A 22,447-nucleotide genomic window follows, 5' to 3' on the forward strand; every position below is an offset into this window, starting at 1 on the left:
GGGCTGACAGATATGCCAGGTTCATGCTGACTCTAGGTCAACAAATCATCCTTGCTGTTCCACCTCCAGTGCTGAGTTCCTATGGATCTCCTTCCCATGCACCACAATCTGTGAGTGTCCCTGTCTCTGGGGCAGTTCCACACAGCACAATCACCATGAGGAGACCTGCAAAGATGTGACACTCATGTCCCAGCCTGTTGTATTTCCTGTGACCACTGTGTCCAGGCACCACACACAGGACTCCTATCTACACATGTTTATTCTCCTACCATCTGGAGGTCTACATGAAATCAGCCGCAGTAGGTGGCAGTCATAGTCCTGGCAGGGCTGTACCCCTGCAGAACCTCTGGGGTTGAGTCTTTTCCTCCTTCTTTCCAGAGCTGCACCCCTTGCATTTTCAGACTCATGACTCCTCCCTCCACCTTCACAGTGAGAAGACCATTGAGCACCAATAGTCACAGGACTCTCTTCTACTGGGTCTTAACCTCCCTCTGCTGCATCTCATAAAAGCATTTGACATTACATTATGAGTCACCCTGATGCTCCAAAAAAGATAGTTCAGATGACTCCTGCACAGGAACTGGGTCTGGGTTTCCCCTGGACCCCACATCTGCAGCACTAGGAATTATAGGGATTCGATGTTTCCTGCCAGCCTCTGAGATTCCTCTCCAGACCTCGCTGTTCAGGGCCAAGTCTTCCATTCCCTTCTCCTGTGAGAACATCCCTGTCTCCTGTTAGTTGTGCATGCCTGTGTGGGGTTATATCAGTTTTATAAACCTTCAATATCCCCAGGCCCCTTGCATAGGGACAACAATCACCCATATGATGCAGGCTGTCTCATGGGCTCCAGCGCATGAGGCGGCAGAGCAAAAATAAAGTGAAAATAGGTCTTTAGTTGAACTCAAGCTGATGTTGGAACAGCATTAGGGGATAATAAAGTAAGAAGAATACTAGAGATAGAGATCAGAGCTTCTCTTGCACCGAAGAAGAAATATTAAATTCCCAAACATGAAAGCATAACCTACATCATGAAATGATAAAAAAAAAAAAACATCTTAAATGTGTTCTCATGGAGTGTCAGACACTGGCTTGTGCTAAAGGAGTTTTCAGGGTCTCACCTCAGAGCTGTGAAGGAGACATCTTATTCAAGGACTCAGGTGAGTGCAGAAAGCTAAAGATCACTGAGACATATAGAAAGCACAGAACCTGGGAATGAAAATATCTATGACTGACACCAGAGGCACATGTATTCAACCTGATGAACAAACTGGGGGAAAAGACACAGAAATGCATCTGTCATGAAGTTTCAAGTTCAAGTTTGAGCATGAGAACAGAATTCTTTGCAGCTTATGAAAACTACCTTGTGAAAAGGAATTAACAGAGTGTATAAATTTAAACGCAAAATAAAAAATGCCAAGTTACCAGAGACCATTTAGGGAACAAGCTGACACTCAGAGAGGCCAGGAAAACAATGAAGACTTTTCAACAGATTGAAAATCAAGAAACTATTCACAGGCAGCCAATAAACATGATATTCAAAAGTTATAGTTAAAAGACCAGGATGCGGGGCACCTGGGTGGCTCAGTGGGTTAAAGCCTCTGCCTTCGGCTCAGGTCATGATCCCAGGGTCCTGGGATCGAGCCCCACATGGGGCTCTCTGCTCAGCGGGGGGCCTGCTTCCCCCTCTCTCTGTCTCTGCCTACTTGTGATCTCTGTCTGTGGAGTAAATAAAGAAAATCTTTAAAAAAAAAAAAGACCAGGATGCGTAAAAATAAATATTATAAATAGACTTAGTGAAAATCAAACACCTTTTTCTGCCAGTTAACAATCACAATGAGGAGGGACAAGTTAAAATCTAAGGGACAATATGCACAAATTGCATAACGAACAAAGGTTGCAAGTCCTTTGTTGGTTATGCAATTTGTGCATATTTTCCCTTAGATTTTATATATGCTAAGAACACTGAAAACACAATGTAAATAAGGCATTAACTATCTGTAAAATAGGCAGAGCCTTGTGCGGACATCAGATCCAGGAGGGTATAGAGATGTTAGGTAAGCGCAGGAGAGGTCACACCCCACCATGGATGGTCAGGGAAATTCAAGTCAAACAACAATGAGATACCCTACACATTCATCACAATGGCTCAGGTATGAAGCAAGCACTGACCATACCATCCTGGTGAGCATGTATTATACTTCAGGTCTCACACCTTGTAAGAGGGAATGAACAATGAAAAAGCAGCCCTGGAAAAAAACATTTGTCTTCTTCTTTTTTTTTTTTTTTAATTAATTTATTTTTTTTTTATTTTCGGCATAACAGTATTCCTTGTTTTTGTACCACACCCAGTGCTCCATGCAATCCGTGCCCTCTCTAATACCCACCACCTGGTTCCCCCAACCTGCCACCCCCCCTGCCCCTTCAAACCCCTCAGATTGATTTCAGAGTCCATAGTCTCTCATGGTTCACTTCTCCTTCCAATTTCCCCCAACTCCCTTCTCCTCTCTAACTCCCCTTGTCCTACATGCTATTTGTTATGCTCCACAAATCAGTGAAACCATATGATAATTTACTCTCTCTGTTTGACTTATTTCACTCAGCATAATCTCTTCCAGTCCCGTCCATGTTGCTACAAAAGTTGGGTATTCATCCTTTCTGATGGAGGCATTATACTCCATAGTGTATATGGACCACATCTTCCTCATCCATTCGTCTGTTGAAGGGCATCGTGGTTCTTTCCACAGTTTGGCGACCATGACCATTGCTGCTATGAACATTGGGGTACAGATGGCCCTTCTTTTCACTCCATCTGTATCTTTGGGGTCAATACCCAGTAGTAAAATGGCAGGGTCATAGGGAAGCTCTATTTTTAATTTCTTGAGGAATTGCCACACTTTTCTCCAAAGAAGCTGCACCAACTTGCATTCCCACCAACAGTGTGAGAGGGTTCCCCTTTCTCCACATCCCCTCCAACACATGTTGTTTCCTGTCTTGCTAATTTTGTCCATTCTAACTGGTGTAAGGTGATATCTCAATGTGGCTTTAATTTGAATCTCCCTGATGGCTAGTGATGATGAACATTTTTTCATGTGTCTGATAGCCATGTGTATGTCTTCATTGGAGAAGTGTCCATATCTTCTGCCCATTTGGCTTCTTTTACGATGTTAGAAATGGATACTGGTAACATGGAAATCCCACCCATGAATGTTTGCTACAGAAAAATGAAACCCCATGTTCACATAAAAATAGCATATAAATATTTACAGCATCTTTATTTGTATTAGAAGTTAAGAATAATAATTAGAAAAATTAGAATTTATTATTAAATTAATTATTAAATTATTTAAAATAATTTAGAAAAATGTTCCTAAATTAAAGGAATAATCCAAGTAGAAAATATCCATCAATGGAATATATTTTACAATAAGAAGTCACACTACTGATGCACACATCAGCCCAGGGGAACCTCAGGACGTGATGTTGAGTGAAGATCAACATTCTCAAAGAGGACATAGGCCATGTAGCCTGCGGCATTCACACAGGGAGCCCACGGTGACAGTGTTTTGGTTGGGCTTTGTTTACCTCTTGCTTCCCCCTACCCAGATGATGAGCTCCCCTGCCTCAGGCATCATGCTGTCCCACCATCAACAATGTCCTCATGCAGGAGTCTGCACAAACTGAACCAACCCACCTCAGGCTCTTGGAGAGTTGCTGAGCCCAGAATCTGACATGTGTTCTGACAGCAGCTGTCCCCTCCAGTGTCTCTGTCTCTGCCTCTCTCCTGCAGGTGTGCAGGAATAGATTAGGACACTTCCACTGAGTCATCTGTCTCCTGCTGCTGACTCTCCCCACAACCTGAGGTCTAGACCTTCCTCACACGCAGGTAGAAATGAATTGACTTGTACAAGAACAGATATGGAACTGTTTAGTGGGTTGTGTTCACCATGCTGGTTTCCATAATAACGACACTATATGGTACTCCCATCCAGAGCATTCGAGGGGTCCCTGCTCACCACATTCTCAGTGGAGGGTCATTCTCACTTGGGGTCCATTCTCATTTTCTTTACTCTGTTATTTTCATAGTCTTGGTAAAAGTTGTGGGTTGATATCTCAGTGGTTTGGGGTTTGATCTCTCTGATGATTTGTGTTGTTGAATATTGATGAACTTATGTATTCTCTTTGTAAGATTTTATTTATTTATTTGGGATATAGAGATTGCACTTGTAAGGGGAGGGAAAGAAGTAGTGGGAGAAGCCCATTCTTATATGGTCACAGATCCTGATGTGGGTCTTGATCCCAGATCATGATCTAACATGAAATCAGATGCTTAATCAATGAAGTCAACCAGAGCCCTTATTTGTCTTCTATGGAGAAATGGATATAGAAGACCACCTGGGCCCATTTTTTTAATGCTTTTATTTATTTATTTATTTATTTATTTATTTATTTATTTAGAGAGAAAGAGAAAGTGAGTGGAGGAGCAAAAGGAGATAGAAAGAAAACATATCAAACATATTCTCAGTGGGCACAGAGCCTAACATGGGGCTTAATAGCAGGATCCTGGATCATGACCTGAGAAGAAATCAAGAGTTGGACACTTAACCAACTGAGCTATCCTGGCACCCCATCCTGGGCCCAAATTTTAATCAGGGATTTCTTTATTGTTATTATTGCATTTGTCAAACTTACTATTCAAGTTAAGGTGTCTTTTCTGTACTTTGGGTATTAACTCCTTCTCAATATATGGTTGAACACACTGTCTCCCATTTCACAGTCTGCCTTCCTGCTCTGGAACATTTGCTCTGCAAACTTGGTGTTTGGATGGAGTCCCACCTCCATTAAAGAGGGCATGTGATGTGATGAGCACAGGGTGTTAAAAGCAATGATGAATCATTGAACACTACATCAGAAAATAATGATGTACTATATGTTGGTTAATTGAATTTGAATTAAAAAATAAAATAAAATAGTCAATAAAAAATAAAATAGACAAAATAAAATAAAACCTTCTGCTTTCAAAACCAAGAACGAAAGAAAGTAAGAAAGAAAGAAAGAAAGAAAGAAAACATTCCAGAGGAGGAAAAAATGTACAGTGGAAAAAAGATAGTCTCTTCAATAAATGGTGCTGGGAAAATTGGACAGCTATATGTAGAAGAATGAAACTCGACCATTCTCTTACACCGTACACAAAGATAAACTCTAAATGGATAAAAGACTGCCACGTTGAGGCAGGAATCCACCAGAATCCTAGAGGAGACAATAGGCAGTCACCCCTTTTTCATCAGCCACAGCAATTTCTTTCAAGATATGTCTCCAAAGGCAAAGGAAACAAAAGCGCAAAGGAACTTTGGGACTTCATCAAAATAAAAACTTTTTGCACAGCAAAGGAAAGAGTCAAGGAAGCAAAGAAGCTACCCACGGAAAGGGAAAAGTGAATCACAAATGACAGTACAGGCAAAGTGTTGATATCCAAGATCTATAAAGAACTCCTCAAACTCAACACGCAACACAGATAATCATGTCAAAAAATGGGCAGAAGACATGAACAGACACTTGCCCAATGAAGACATACAAATGGCTATCAGACATATGAAGAAATGTTCAACCTCATTAGCACCAGGGAGATTCAAATCAAAACCACATTGAGATACCACCTTCCATCAGTTAGAATGACCAAAATTAGCAAGACAGGAAACAACGTGTGTTGGAAATAATGTGGAGAAAGGGGAACCCTCTTCCACTGTTGGTGGGAATGCAGGTTGGTGCAGCCAGTTAGGAGTGGCTTAAGTGTGTGGATTATTTGAATACCTTTTATTTACTTTTTGTTGTTGTTGCCTGATTGCTGTTGCTAAGACTTCTTTTTGTTTTTATTTCTTTTCAGCGTAACAGAATTCATTGTTTATGCACCACTCCCAGAGCTCCATGCAATATGTGCCCTCTGTAATACAAACCACCTGGCTCCCCCAACCTCCCACCACCACCCCTTCAAAACCCTCAGATTGTTTTTCAGAGTCCATAGTCTCTCCTGGTTCATCTCCCCTTCCAATTTCCCTCAACTCCCTTCTCCTCTCCATCTTCCCATGACTTCCATGTTATTTGTTATGCTCCACAAATAAGTGAAACCATATGATAATTGACTCTCTCTGCTTGACTTATTTCACTCAGCATAATGTTTAACAAGAATGGTGAGAGTAGGCATCCTTGTTATGCTCTTGTTCGCAAAGGGAAGGTTGCCAGCTTTTCCCCATTGAGAATGATATTCCCTGTGAGTTTTTCATAGATAGATTTTATGATATTGAGGAAAGTTCCCTCTATCCCTATACTTTGAAACTTTAAAATTAACAAGACAGTAAGAAACAGGTGTTGTAGAGGATTTTGAGTAGGGAGAACTCTCTCACACTGTTTTCGGGATGCAAGCTGGTGCAGCCACTTTGGAAAACAGCGTGGAATTTCCTTAAGAAATTAAAAATAGAGCTTCCCTATGACCCTGCAATGGCACGACTGAATTTTTACCTCCAAAGAGACAGATGTAGTGAAGAAAGGGGCCATATATATCCCAATGTTCATAACAGCAATGGCCACAATCACCAAACTGTGGAAAGAACCAAGATGCCTTCAAAAGATGGGTGAAAAAGGAAGATGTGGTCCATATACACTATGAAGTATTATGTATCCATCAGAAAGGATGAATACCCAGGTTTTGTATCAATGTGGTTGGGACTGGAGGAGATGATGGTGAGTGAAATAAGTCAAGCAGAGAGAGTCAGTTATCATGTGGTTTCACTTACTTGCGAAGCATTAGAAATAACACAGATGACATTAGGAGAAGGAAATGAAAAGTGAATTTGGGTAAATTGAAGGCGGAGATGAACCATGAGAGACTGTGGCCCCTGAGAAACAAACTGAGTGTTTTGGAGGGGAGGGCATGTGGGGATGGTTGAGCTTGGTGTTCGGTATTAAGGAGGGCATGCATTGTATGGAGCACTGGATGTGGAGCATAAACAACGAATCTTGGAACTTTGAAAAAATTAAAATTAAAAAAGTTTTATATTCACTTGGGTGTGTATGTGTGTCTCTGTGTGTATGTGTATGATCTTCCAACTCTGTATCCACACAACATACTGAAGCAGGTTTCCTCTTCTTTCCCACATTGTCATTAACATTGATACTGTGAGTATAGTTCAAGATTGAGACTCTACCAGGGCTGTTAATTCTCTTGCTTTGCATTGTTGATGCCTCTGTAGGCTCATATCCATCATACACTTTACACTGGTTTTGACAAGCTTGCACACTGCAAATATCATCCTCAATGGGAAAAAGCTTGCCCACGCCAAACTGTGGAAAGAACCAAGATGGCTTTCAACGGATGAATGGATAAGGAAGATGTGGTCCATATACACTATGGAGTATGATGCCTCCATCAGAAAGGATGAATACCCAACTTTTGTAGCAACATGGACGGGACTGGAAGAGATTATGCTGAGTGAAATAAGTCAAGCAGAGAGAGTCAATTATCATATGGTTTCACTGATTTGTGGAGCATAACAAATAGCATGGAGGACATGGGGAGTTAGGAGAAGGCATTTGGGGGAAATTGGAAGGGGAGGTGAACAATGAGAGACTATGGACTCTGAAAAACAATCTGAAGGGTTTGAAGAGGTGGGGGGTGGGAGGTTGGGGGAACCAGGTGGTGGGTATTAGAGAGGGCACGGATTGCATGGAGCACTGAATGTGGTACAAAAACAATGAATACTGTTATGCTGAAAATAAATTAAAAAATGATTAATAAAAAAGATAAAAGAATGGAATTATTATTTATTTATTTATTTATTTATTTATTTATTTAAGATTTTTATTTATTTATTTGACAGAGAGAAATCACAAGTAGGCAGAGAGGCAGGCAGAGAGAGAGAGGAGGAAGCAGGCTCCCTGCTGAGCAGAAAGCCCGATGTGGGGCTCGAACCCAGGACCTGGGATCATGACCTGAGCCGAAGGCAGTGGCCCAACCCACTGAGCCACCCAGGCGCCCCTGGAATTATTATTTAAACAATTAACGTCAGAACACCTGAGATCAGAACGCATGCTGTTAGTTAAAGACAATTCTTAATTTCTGAAATGGAGATCATTGTACTTCTATGGTCATATTTATTGTCATGATGATATCAATTATATTTATCCCAGTGCTTCACCCTTGGCAAGTTTGGTTTTTGTCATTTTGATGGTTTATTCAAAAAAATGGAGGACTCTTCTGTATTTCCATTTCTGTCTGGGAGAAGTTAACAGAGCATTTAGCTGGGAACTCTAGAGAGACAAGCCATCAACCAACCTGTTGTCCTGGATCATGAGCTCCATTGTTCTTGAGTCAGAGGGATCATGAGTGCAACTTTTGGTCCCAGTGCACCAGCAGATGTCACAGACCCTTGCAGATATACAGGGACTCCTCTTTTCCCTTCCCCATTTATCCAACATGCAAAGAGTTACCCTCTCAGTGTAACCACTACAGATTGTCCTATTGGTAGGATATGTCCTCATACTTATTTCCTTTACTTGAGCCCCTCACTCTGCTCGTAGGCTACAATATCCAATATTTATTGTATTCAGACATGAGCAGGAATCTTGGATCAAGTTCCTATGATCTATCAGGTGCTCTCAGGCCGCTTAGGTCTTTCCCTCCTGAGGTTATAAATTCATAGGTTCTATATGGGGAAATGTCTCCTCTCTCAGTAAGGTGAGGGTCAGCTGCTTGTCCTGGGAGGAATAGTCCTAGAAACCATGTCTCTATATGTTTCCAATTATATTTGATGTGAATCACTAGTGAAATTGTCATTGGTCTGAGAATTGTCTTCAGCAGGTATTGGATTTTAGTCATTCTGACAGGCATGAGGTGACATCTTTCAATGGTTTTGATATGTGCTTCCCTGATGATGGCTAATGTTGAGCGTCTTTTCATGTACCTGATAACCATCTGGATGTCTTCTTTCAATAAGTGTTTATTCCTTCCTTTATTCTGACCATTTCTTAACTGCATTATTTGCATGTTGAGAGTGGTAAAGTCTTTATAGATTATGGATATTAAACTTTATCAGATATATTTTTTCCAAATATCTTCTCCCATTTATGATTCATATGTGGAAATTATGAAGGAAAACAAATGAACATAAGCAAAGTAGGAAAAGAAAAAAAATTAGGGAGGGAAACAACCACAAGTGACTCTTAGTAATAGAGAACAAACCGCAGGTTGTTGGAGGGAGATGAGTGAGGATTGGGGAGATGGATGATGAGCATGAAAGAAGGCACCAGTTTTCATGAACTCTAGGTGTTGTATGTAAGGATGAATCACTGAATTATACTGCAGAAACCAATATTACACTGTGTGGTAACTAATAAAATTTAAATTAAAAATAAAATAAGAAAAATGCAGCAGGTACTGGAATACATGTGTGGTGTCAAGCAGTGAGGACCAGGTAAACAACACATCATAAACATGCATCCTCAAGCTTGGGCTTGTTCCTGCATAGGAAGGGGAGGTGCAAGGAAAGGCCAGCTGACACTTGTCCATGCTTCATGAGTTCTCAGATGCACCGCTGTGAACCAGCCTGGCCCAGGAGCTCAGGACGACCACACTTGGGCAGGATGTGGATGCAGGGTGTTTGGACAGCTGCCAATGAGGTGTGGGCACAGACAAGTAAGGAAATGCCAACCCATATGGCACCACATAGAGAGCCATGACTGTTTTAGTTAATTAATGCCTATAACCAGTCAGGGAGAAAATGTGAAAATGTAAAGAGTTGAGTCTCATTTGTCTAGATCCCAATGATTATGAACTTTGAGACATAATTTCTCTCTTTCAACCTAAATTAGAGAAACTATTGAAATTATTCTGAAACTTTAAAAACATTCACTAAATATATGAGTGTAGATTTTCTGTACTAGCTGTTAAAAATGTCTGCCTATAATTGTTTTATTTTAGAAAAAATCACACCACATAATATGTAGAATCTTAAATGTTTGAAATGTAAAAATGCAATGGTGACAAGCATACACACCACATGATTTCACACTGAAGCATCTCCAACAGAATCTCATTTCTTCCACCACATCTGACATGTGGACCAATCCTTCCATGATCAGGGACTCAGGACTGGACCTTAGTTTTGCCCCTTATAGGATATCATCCATACCTTTCCAAGAGCTTCCTGGTGTTACTGGTTTAACCGAGTAGAGTTGAGATACATAGAGTATGTTAATGTTTACCAGTTGTGTTGGTCTTTTCTTCCCTCTCATAAAAAGGACATAAACAGAAGGCCAGTTATACGAAAGTTAAATTAAAGCAAATGAATGGTCAAGAAGCAAAATTTAAAAATAGGCAAGTGACTCCCTAACCCTACAAGCTATAAAGCCTTAAAAATCTAAGGATTAGTTATGCTTCCCAGAATGAATCACTTTATAGTAACAGGAGTTAAGGAATTTGGATCTTGGTAGTTTGTTCACCATTCAGTTTCACAGAAGTGGTAATTAGTAAATCCCTGAATAATATCAACATTGTTTAATGGAAAAATCCTTCTGTGGTATGTTGTGAAGTTCAGGAAAATGAACATAATTACTGTTTGCAATTATTATTATTATTATTTGCTTCTTATTTTATTTTATTTTATTTTTAATGAACATTAAATTAATGTCACAAAAGAAACTGAGGGTTGCCAGGAGGAGAGGGTAGGGAGAGGGTAGTGGGGTTATGGACATTGGGGAAGGTATGTTCTATCCTGATTGCTGTGAAATGTGTAAACCTGGTGAATCACAGACCTGTACCACTGGGGCTAATAACACATTATATGTTAATACAAAATTTTTAAAAAATTATATTTAAAAAAAAAGAAAGAAAGAAATGGCCTGTGCAGAGACACCCTGATCTGCTCTGTCTTCCTGAAAGCTGGACATGAGTCTCCCATGGGAAAGGCACCCTCCCCGGACCAGAATGAGACAGACGTCCTTAGCACCAGAAATGGAAGTTTAAGGCCCAGATGACTGTACAAACACACTTTACTTCCACAGTAACTTGAATTTGTTTGTTTATGTTTCCAGAACAGAAGTGCCACACACGAAAAGCCAGAGTGGAGGAGATGAGTCTGCTTCTGGTTTGGATGAAATATCTCCTCACAAGAGCTTGATGTTGTGTGTAGAGGGTCCCTGTGGATCTCCTTCAAGGTCAGCAGTGCTGCTGGGGACTGGGAGCACTCTGGTGACAGCAACAGTGTGCCATACTTCAGCCTCTACTCAGGGCCATGGACAATTGGACCACACAAAGTACACCAGCATAGGCAGGACCTGTGTCCCCCAGGCCTGGGAGTCTGGGCACTGGGCTCATGACCAGCAAGAGGAGGCCTGAAAATTTCAGGATTCTAGGCTGTGCTCGCTGCTGCTGGCATAGTGTGGACACCAGCAGGTGTGAGCCTGGTCCTGTGGCTGAGACAGTCTGGAACAGTCATCCCCTGACCATCATTGGACTATAGCTGGGAGCCCTGGTGACCCCATGCCTGTGGGGGAAGGTGACCTGCAGTGCCAAGTCAGCTGAATCAGAGGACACTGTTCCAGGTCACCTGTTAAGTGGGGCAGCAGAGGGACAGGCGAGGGGATCAGCTCTCTCCAAGACCTGCCTCTGTTCCATAGGACCACTCATCACTAGGACTGCTCTGGTTCTTTCTATTCATGGGGCTTGATTCTGCTTGTCATCTCCACTCCTGACACCTGCCCCTTGGATCTCAGGCAGCACTTTCACCCGGATCTGTGTTTCTGCCAGAGACTTCATAGATATTCCTGGATGGACTAAGACTAGGGACAGGTATTGGTCAAGATGACTAGGAACCAAGGAACAGATCTGTGGCCCAGGATGGAGAATCCAAGACTTGGTCAGGAAACGGTAGGGACCCAGTCTTCCAGCTGATGTCACTGTTGTCCCTGAGCATGCCTACAATCTCCTCCTTAGATAGATATGTGTCCTGCAGTCCCTCAGTGGTGACCTGGTGTGCTGGTCCTGTGTGGGGAGAGGAATTATAATTCCTAATGGCAAACCCCTGTGAGCCAGGAGGACTGGGTGTAAGATGTGACCTTCAGAGTTTGCTACAGAGGTTACCTCTCATTCTTTAAGCCCAAGACAGCCCAATGAGAAAACTGTGTCCTGTTGCAAGTGCAGAGTGGGGTGCAGGATTGGCAGCATACTTGCCCCCTGAATGCACCGCAACATGAGGTCCTAGATCATATCTGAGGGGCTGTGGCTTACCTGTGGGGTCAAGGATGTCCCATACACCGTGTCTGCTGGAATCTGTGGGTGTTCAGAGAATCAGGAATGTGACTTCCTTCTTTTGGCTCACCCTATCACCTCAGGGCAAACTGTAAATGGGGATCTTGGCACTGCTAATTATGTAAAGGACTTGCTAATATTAAAGAACGAATGCCCAGAGAAGATGAGATTAATATGGAAGGGATAAAGTATACAAGGAAAGCAGGAAGTAGTTGTAAATTATATCAGGAGACAATGTGAACCTGGTCATTTATAACCTTATGAGAATCTGTTCTCTACAAACATATATGTGTTTACATGTCATACGTGAGAGACAGAAGCAGAGGAGCAGGACAGAAAGAGGGAATGTGCAACAGAGAAAAATGATTTTTCTGTAATAAATTCATAATTCATAAAGTCTTCAGAGGAACTGGAGTGTCCTGACTGTAAGGTCCACATTGATGTAGAAATCAAGGTGAAAACCAAGATCCTCCACACACTGCCCCTAAGCCCATGTCCAGCTTCCCTGTCATCCTCCTCCTTCCCATCAGGAATTGGGCTCTGGTTGGTGGTGGGTGGGCCCTGGTGCTAGGACCCCTGAAGGTGCTTGTGTATTAGGGTCTCCATGTCTCAGATTGTGTGGAAAAGGAACACCAGAGCTTCCCTTCCCAGCTCATATTAATGGGTTCCTCCCTAGAACCATCTGTGCTCAGGGTGGGGAATGGACCATGTGGGTTGGATTTTAGGTGCGTTTTTGTTTGTTTGAATTCAGTTAACAACACATAATACCTCATTAGACTCATATGTCGTGGTCAATAATGCCTCAGTTGTATATACAGATTTCTGTTCCATGGATGCAACTAGAAGGTATTACGCTGACTGAAATGAGTCAATCAAAGAAAGACAATTATCATATGCTTCAAGCATATGTGGAATGTAAGAAGTAGAGGATCATAGGGGAAGGGAGGGAAAGCTGAATGGGATGTCCTGAGACAGGAAGACAAACCATGAAATACACTGAACTATAGGAAACAAACTTAGGGTTATGAAAGGGAAGTGGTTGGGGGCAATGGGGTAACTGGGTGGTGGGCATTGAGGAGGTCACATGATGTGATGAGCACTGGATCTTGTACACAATGATGAATTACTGAACACTACATCTGACTAATAATGTACTTTACTTGGCTAATTGTATTTAAATAAAGTTTTTTTTTTAAAGTAAAGAATATCCACATAACATCCAATATCTCAGCCTTGCCCTCCACACGGAGGAGCTTGTTTCCTTATGTCAATGCTGGAGTATAGTTCCAAACATCCCTTTTGTAGATGGAAACTGGAGATCGCATCCACTGCCATCATCTGGGACCCCATATCTGATTTGTGGGAGCAAATGACCCAAACTGGGCAGTCAGGGTCTGGAGTCTGGACAACTGCCTGTCCTCCAGGTTTGTGAACAGGTAATTCTGCAGGTTGAACTGCAGCCCACTGTTGGACAGCCTGGTAATGGAATACAAGAGAACATTCTAAAGGTTTCAAACGTTCATAAGCTCCAGCCAAACCCTCTCAAGCAACTGGTGCTAGAGGACAGTTCAGGCAGGACTGGAGCCTAGATCGCTAGGACCAGGCTCACTGGGCCCTCACACCACCAACATGGGGACACCAAGAACTGGTGACTGTCACCAGCGTTCAGGATCTTTTAATGCCTCCCCTCCTCCGTGGGGACCCACATGCAAATCACCTGGGGTGCTCCCAGAAGAAATAGACATCACAGGCAGAGGTCAACGTGCTGGGTCTCCATCCTGCAGGCAACCATGCAGCTGCTTTGGTCCCTCCTCTGCCTTCTGGCAGCTCCCCTGGGTGAGGATCTGGGGGCTCTGGGATAGACGGTGGCCTTTCTGTGGGATGGGACAGACTCACCATGACTCTCCTTGTCCCCAGGTGTCCTATCTCAACTTACACTTCAGGAGTCAGGCCCAGGACTGGTGATGCCCTCACAGACACTCTCTCTCACATGTGTTGTCTCCGGGGGCTCTGTCACCAGCAGTTACTATTGGAACTGGATCCGCCAGCGCCCTGGGAGAGCACTGGAGTGGATGGGCTACTGGACAGGTAGTACAAGCTATAACCCGGCTTTCCAGGGCCGCATCTCCATCACTGCTGACACATCCAAGAACCAGTTCTCCCTGCAGCTGAGTTCTGTGACTACCGAGGACACAGCCGTGTATTACTGTGCTAGAGGCACACTGAGGAGACATCAGTGTGAGCCCAGACACAAACCTCCCTGCAGGGACACAGGAGGGGCGGGGCTGCAGGTGGCCCCAGAATCCACCAGGGGGTGTTCAGGACACCAAGGAGCTCTCAGATCACCAGGGGAAACTCAGATCACTTTCTGGAGCTCAAGAGACAAGGAGCGCTCAGGACAGAAGTGGTACTCAGGTCACCATGGGGCGCTCAAGACCCACCAATACATTTTCTGCACCAGAAGCAGGTGCAGGTGGAGATTAAATGCGTATTTCCTGGCACAGTTTGGGGTTTCCTTTCCATAAACCAGTTTCCCCAATGAGACTTTCTAGAATTGTGACTTGTTCTTATTTCTTACATCTGTGAATAGAGACGTTGCCTATAATAGGAGAAAACTGTATGTACATGCACAAAAGACAGGAAGTCACTTACACTTGATGAATCTTCTCCCTCAATGACAATTACGGACATTCTGATGTAAATCTGCTAAGTCTGCAAAAGTTTCAGCTGGACTCAACAACACAGCATCACACAGCCCAGTGTACAAGCTGTGAGCCAGCATCATCAAGTTCATGCTGGACATCATGTACAGGGCCACCATGAAGCCAAAGCCAGAGAAGAATGGCCCCAGTGTGGGGGGTCATAGTGTGGAGCACATGCTCACAGAATCTATTTAGCTGACACCATCCAGAGGCAGAGGACCTTAAACACGCTTGGTACAGTTGGTGAATCAGATGATACGATACACACTTACAAGAGATTATGAAATGTTAATCACCTTCATCATCGAAGTGTCTGTTGATTTCAGGGGATGCCTCCCAGCATGACTAATTCCATGCAACAACTACAAAAAGGAGTGAAAAGAAATATAAGTGATAAATAGGTGTAGAAGACCATCTGAGTCCCTTGAAAATATGAATGATAATATATAATCAGACAATAATAAGAAGGCTATGAGTAGAGGACAAGGGTCTTACCCAGTGCCTCAGGTGAAAGCTGTCCATTTCTCAAGGTCACAAGCAAGTTCTGATGGTCTTGTGAACCCTGTGTGCACACAAAGACTAGAAGCTTCAGCAGGATCCATGAGAATGCTCAGGCTGAAGTGCTGGTTGGGAGGAGTCTTCCACCTGCAGGGAATAACTAATTGATCCTTCAGTTACTGATATCAGCTCAATGTGTTGAATTTCTACCATCACTACATTGAAACCTAACACCAATTTAATTGAATGAGTGGGCGGGGACTTAGGGAAGCACTTAGGTCAGGAGCGTGCAGTCTCATAATGGGATTAGGGCTCTTATACACCAGGACTGGGAAAGCTTTCCGCCCCTCTGCCCCATGTGAGTTTACAGGGAAAGGATCGCCTAGGACGTAGGTTCTCTCCAGACACCAAATCTGCCTGCACCTTCACATGGCACTTCCCAGACTCCAGAACTGTGAGAAATTTGTGTCTAATGTTTAAAATCACCCAGTTTGTGTACATTGTTACACCAGCTGGAACACACAGAGACATTAGTGACGCATGAACCCACTTATTTTTTCTGGCATTTTCAGAGTTTGTGGCGATGGTAACTGATGGGATTTGAGTCTTACCATCATTTTACAGAGTTGTGTTATGCCTATTGCCATGAGCTGCGCAGCTCAGTCAGTGTACATAACGTTGTTACCCCGTGTCCCCAATATCAAACCCAGGTTGTAGGTTTCTGTGACTCGCCATCTGATCACGAGGGTAGGATCCCCCTTACATGCTCATTACTGGAAACCCTCAAGGCACACACATTACTTGTTTATCCTTTATCATGTTGTTTATATGCAATCCTTTTTTTGTGTGTGTGATTTTTTAAATTTCTTTTCAGCCTAACAGAATTCATTGTTTATGCACCACACCCAGTGCTCCATTGAATATGTGCCCTCCATAATACCCACCACCTGGCTCCCCCAATTTCCCACCCCCCCTGCCTCTTCAAAACCCTTAGGATGTTTTTCAGAGTGCATAGTCTCTCATGGTTCATCTCGCCTTCCAATTTCCCTCAACTCCCTTCTCCTCTCCATCTCCCCATGTCCTCCATGCTATTTGTTATGCTCCACAAACAAATGAAACCATATGATAATTGACTCTTTCTGCTTGACTTATTTCACTCAGCATAATCTCTTCCAGTCCCTCCCTTGTTGATACAAAAGTTGGATGTTCATCCTTTCTGTTGGAGGCATAATACTCCATAGTGTATATGGACCACATCTTCCTTATCCATTCGTCCATTGAAGGGCATCGTGGTTCTTTCCACAGTTTGGCGACCGTGGCCATTGCTGCTATAAACATTGGGATACAGATGACCATTCCTTTCACTACATCTGTATCTTTGGGTTAAATACCCAGTAGTACAATTGCAGGGTCAAGAAGGTGTAGGGATGAGGACTGAAGCAGGTGGCTTCTTTCTGCTCTTTCAGATTTTCCTCCAGCTGGTGCTTCCAACTGCTGCCTTCAGAGCTGTCCATTATTAAAACCAGTGATTCCTGGAGGAATCTCCACACTGTTCTCCAAAGTGGCTGCACCAACTTGCATTCCAACCAACAGTGTAAGAGGGTTCCCAATTCTCCACATCCCCTCCAACACATGTTGTTTCCTGTCTTGCTTATTTCGCCATTCTAATGGGTGTAAGGTGGTATCTCAATGTGGTTTTGATTTGAATCTCCCTGATGGCTAATGATGATGAACATTTTTTCATGTGTCTGATAGCCATGTGTATGTCTTCATTGGAGAAGGGTCTGTTCATATCCTCTGCCCATTTTTTGATATGATTATCTGTTTTGTGTGTGTTGAGTTTGAGGAGTTCTTTATAGATCCTGGATATCAATCTTTTGTCTGTACTGTCATTTGCAAATATCTTCTCCCATTCCGTGGGTTGCCTCTTTGTTTTCTTGACTGTTTCCTTTGCTGTGCAGAAGCTTTTGATTTTGATGAAGTCCCAAAAGTTTATTTTTGCTTTTGGTTCCTTTACCTTTAGAGACATGTCTTGAAAGAAGTTGTTGTGACTGATATCGAAGAGGTTACTGCCTATGTTCTCCTCTAGGATTCTGAAGGATTCCTGTCTCACGTTGAGGTCTTTTATCCATTTTGAGTTCATCTTTGTGTACGGTGTAAGAGAATGGTCGAGTTTCATTCTTCTACATATAGCTGTCCAGTTTTCCCAGCACCATTTATTGTAGAGACTCTCTTTTGTCCACTGTATATTTTTTCCAGTTTTGTCGAACATTATTTGACCATAGAGTTGAGGGTCCATATCTGGGCTCTCTATTCTGTTCCACTGGTCTATGTGTCTGTTTTAACTTTATTTATTTATATTTTTTTAATTTTATTTTTTTATAAACATATATTTTATCCCCAGGGGTACAGTTCTGTGAATCGCCAGGTTTACACACTTCAAAGCACTCACCATAGCACATACCCTCCCCAATATCCATAACCCCACCCCCCCTCTCCCAACCCCCCTCCCCCCATCAACCCTAGTTTGTTTTATGAGATTAAGAGTCATTTATTTTTTGTATCCCTCCCAATCCCATCTTGTTACATTTATTCTTCCCCTACCCCCTTAACCCCACATGTTGCATCTCCTCTCCCTCATAACAGGGAGATCATATGATAATTGTCTTTCTCCGATTGACTTATTTCGCTAAGCATGATACCCTCTAGTTCCATCCACGTCGTTGCAAATGGCAAGATTTCATTTCTTTTGATGGCTGCATAGTATTCCATTGTGTATATATACCACATCTTCTTTATCCATTCGTCTGTTGATGGACATCTAGGTTCTTTCCATAGTTTGGCTATTGTAGACATTGCTGCTATAAACATTCGGGTGCAAGGGCCCCTTCGGATCACTACATTTGTATCTTTAGGGTAAATACCCAGCAGTGCAATTGCAGGGTCATAGGGTAGTTCTATTTTCAACATTTTGAGGAACCTCCATGCTGTTTTCCAGAGTGATTGCACCAGCTTGCATTCCCACCAACAGTGTAGGAGGGTTCCCCTTTCTCCGCATCCTCGCCAGCATCTGTCATTTCCTGACTTGTTCATTTTAGCCATTCTGACAGGTGTGAGGTGATATCTCATGGTGGTTTTGATTTGTATTTCCCTGATGCCCAAGTGATATGGAGCACTTTTTCATGTGTCTGTGGCCATCTGGATGTCTTCTTTGCAGAAATGTCTGTTCATGTCCTCTGCCCATTTCTTGATTGGATTATTTGTTCTTTGGGTGTTGAGTTTGCTAAGTTCTTTATAGATTTTGGACACTAGCCCTTTATCTGATATGTCATTTGCAAATATCTTCTCCCATTCTGTCAGTTGTCTTTTGGTTTTGTTAACTGTTTCCTTTGCTGTGCAAAAGCTTTTGATCTTGATACAATCCAAAAAGTTCATTTTTGCCCTTGCTTCCCTTGCCTTTGGTGATGTTCCTAGGAAGATGTTGCTGTGGTTGAGGTCAAAGAGGTTGCTGCCTGTGTTCTCCTCAAGTATTTTGATGGATTCCTTTCTCACATTGAGATCCTTCATCCATTTTGAGTCTATTTTCGTGTGTGGTGTAAGGAAGTGATCCAATTTCATTTTTCTGCATGTGGATGTCCAATTTTCCCAACACCATTTATTGAAGAGGCTGTCTTTTTTCCATTGGACATTCTTTCCTGCTTTGTCGAAGATGAGTTGACCATAGAGTTGAGAGTCTATTTCTGGGAACTTTATTCTGTTCCATTGATCTATGTGTCTGTTTTTGTGCCAGTACCATGCTGTCTTGATGATGACAGCTTTGTAATAGAGCTTGACGTCCGGAATTGTGATGCCACCAACTTTGGCTTTCTTTTTCAATATTCCTTTGGCTATTCGAGGTCTTTTCTGGTTCCATATGAATTTTATGATTATTTGTTCCATTTCTTTGAAAAAAATGGATGGTACTTGGATAGGAATTGCATTAAATGTGTAGATTGCTTTAGGTAGCATAGACATTTTCACAATATTTATTCTTCCAATCCAGGATCATGGAACATTTTTCCATTTTTTGGGTCTCCCTCAATTTCCTTCATGAGTACTTTATAGTTTTCTGTGTATAGATTCTTAGTCTCTTTGGTTAGGTTTATTCCTAGGTATCTTATACTTTTGGGTGCAATTGTAAATGGGATGGACTCCTTAATTTCTCTTTCTTCTGTCTTGTTGTTGGTGTAGAGAAATGCAACTGATTTCTGTGCATTGATTTTATATCCTGACACTTGACTGAATTCCTGTACAAGTTCTAGCAGTTTTGGAGTGGAGTCTTTTGGGTTTTCCACATATAGTATCATATCATCTGCGAAGAGTGATAGTTTGACTTCTTCTTTGCCCATTTGGATGCCTTTAATTTCCTTCTATTGTCTGATTGCTGAGGCTAGGACTTCTAGTACTATGTTGAATAGCAGTGGAGATAACGGACATCCCTGCCGTGTTCCTGACCTTAGCGGAAAAACTTTCAGTTTTTCTCCATTGAGAATGATATTTGCGGTGGGTTTTTCATAGATGGCTTTGATAATATTGAGGTATGTGCCGTCTATCCCTACACTTTGAAGAGCTTTGATCAGGAAGGGATGCTGTACTTTGTCAAATGCTTTCTCAGCATCTATGGAGAGTATCATATGGTTCTTGTTCTTTCTTTTATTAATGTGTTGTATCACATTGATTGATTTGCGGATGTTGAACGAAACTTGCAGCCCTGGAATAAATCCCACTTGGTCGTGGTGAATTACCCTTTTAATGTACTGTTGAATCCTATTGACTAGTATTTTGGCGAGAATTTTTGCATCTGTGTTCATCAAGGATATTGGTCTGTAGTTCTCGTTTTTGTTGGGATCCTTGTCTGGTTTTGGGATCAAGGTGATGCTGGCCTCATAAAATGAGTTTGGAAGTTTTCCTTCTATTTCTATTTTTTGGAACAGTTTCAGGAGAATAGGAATTAGTTCTTCTTTAAATGTTTGGTAGAATTCCCCCGGGAAGCCGTCTGTCCCTGGGCTTTTGTTTGTTTGGAGATTTTTGATGACTGTTTCAATCTCCTTACTGGTGATGGGTCTGTTCAGGCTTTCCATTTCTTCCTGGTTCAGTTGTGGTAGTTTATATGTCTCTAGGAATGCACCCATTTCTTCCAGATTGTCAAATTTGTTGGCATAGAGTTGCTCATAGTATGTTCTTATAATTGTCTGTATTTCTTTCGTGTTCGTTGTGATCTCTCCTCTTTCATTCATCATTTTATTTATTTGGGTCCTTTCTCTTTTCTTTTTGATGAGTCTGGCCAGGGGTTTATCGATCTTATTAATTCTTTCAACGAACCAGCTCCTAGTTTCGTTGATTTGTTCTATTGTTTTTTATTTTTTGGTTTCTATTTCATTGATTTCTGCTCTGATCTTTATGATTTCTCTTCTCCTGCTGGGTTTAGGGTATCTTTCTTGTTTTTCTCCAGCTCCTTTAGGTGTAGGATTAGGTTGTGTACCTGAGACCTTTCTTGTTTCTTGAGAAAGGCTTGTACCGCTATATATTTTCCTCTCAGGACTGCCTTTGTTGTGTCCCACAGATTCTGAACCGTTGTGTTTTCATTATCATTTGTTTCCATAAATTTTTTCAATTCTTCTTTAATTTCCTGGTTGACCCATTCATTCTTTAGAACGATGCTGTTTAGTCTCCATGTATTTGGGTTCTTTCCAAATTTCCTCTTGTGATTGAGTTCTAGCTTTAGAGCATTGTGGTCTGAAAATATGCAGGGAATGATTCCAATCTTTTGATACCGGTTGAGACTTGATTTAGGACCAAGAATGTGATCAATTCTGGAGAACGTTCCATGTGCACTAGAGAAGAATGTGGATTCTGTTGCTTTGGGATGAAATGTTCTGAATATATCTGTGATGTCCATCTGGTCCAGTGTGTCATTTAAGGCCTTGATTTCCTTGTTGATCTTTTGCTTGGATGATCTGTCCATTTCAGTGAGGGGAGTGTTAAAATCCCCTACTATTATTGTTTTCTTGTCGATGTGTTTCTTTGATTTTGTTATTAATTGGTTTATATAGTTGGCTGCTCCCGTGTTAGGGGCATAGATATTTAAAATTGTTAGATCTTCTTGTTGGACAGTTCCTTTGAGTATGATATAGTGTCCTTCCTCATCTCTTATTATAGTCTTTGGCTTAAAATCTAATTGATCTGATATAAGGATTGCCACTCCTGCTTTCTTCTGATGTCCATTAGCATGGTAAATTCTTTTCCACCCCCTCAGTTTAAGCCTGGAGGTGTCTTCGGGTTTAAGATGAGTTTCTTGTAGGCAACATATAGATGGGTTTTGTTTTTTTATCCATTCTGATACCCTGTGTCTTTTGATTGGGGCATTTAGCCCATTAACATTCAGGGTAAGTATTGAGAGATGAATTTAGTGCCATTGTATTGCCTGTAAGGTGACTGTTATTGTATATTGTCCCTGTTTCTTTCTGATCTACTACTTTTAGGGTCTCTCTTTGCTTAGAGGACCCCTTTCAATATTTCCTGTAGAGCTGGTTTGGTATTTGCAAATTCTTTCAGTTTTTGTTTGTCCTGGAAGCTTTTAATCTCTCCTTCTATTTTCAATGATAGCCTAGCTGGATATAGTATTCTTGGCTGCATGTTTTTCTCCTTTAGTGCTCTGAATATATCATGCCAGCTCTTTCTGGCCTGCCATGTCTCTGTGGATAAGTCTGCTGCCAATCTAATATTTTTACCATTGTACGTTACAGACTTCTTTTCCCGGGCTGCTTTCAGGATCTTTTCTTTGTCACTAAGACTTGTAAATCTTACTATTAGGTGCCGGGGTGTGGACCTATTCTTATTGATTTTGAGGGGGGTTCTCTGAACCTCTTGAATTTTGATGCTTGTTCCCTTTGCCATATTGGGGAAATTC

At 42.0% G+C, this 22,447-nt stretch overlaps 1 gene segment (V, D, J or C); it reads left to right on the forward strand.

The window, feature by feature from the left end:
- Window positions 1-14,066: 14,066 nt before the first annotated feature.
- LOC125104560 (immunoglobulin heavy variable 4-59-like) lies at window positions 14,067-14,823 on the forward strand. The segment is given in 2 exon segments: window positions 14,067-14,134; window positions 14,216-14,823. Coding segments are annotated over 2 exon segments (654 nt in total).
- The last annotated feature ends 7,624 nt before the right edge of the window (window positions 14,824-22,447 follow it).

The sequence above is a fragment of the Lutra lutra genome, chromosome 7, assembly GCF_902655055.1.
Source record: "Lutra lutra chromosome 7, mLutLut1.2, whole genome shotgun sequence".
NCBI lineage: Eukaryota > Metazoa > Chordata > Mammalia > Carnivora > Mustelidae > Lutra > Lutra lutra.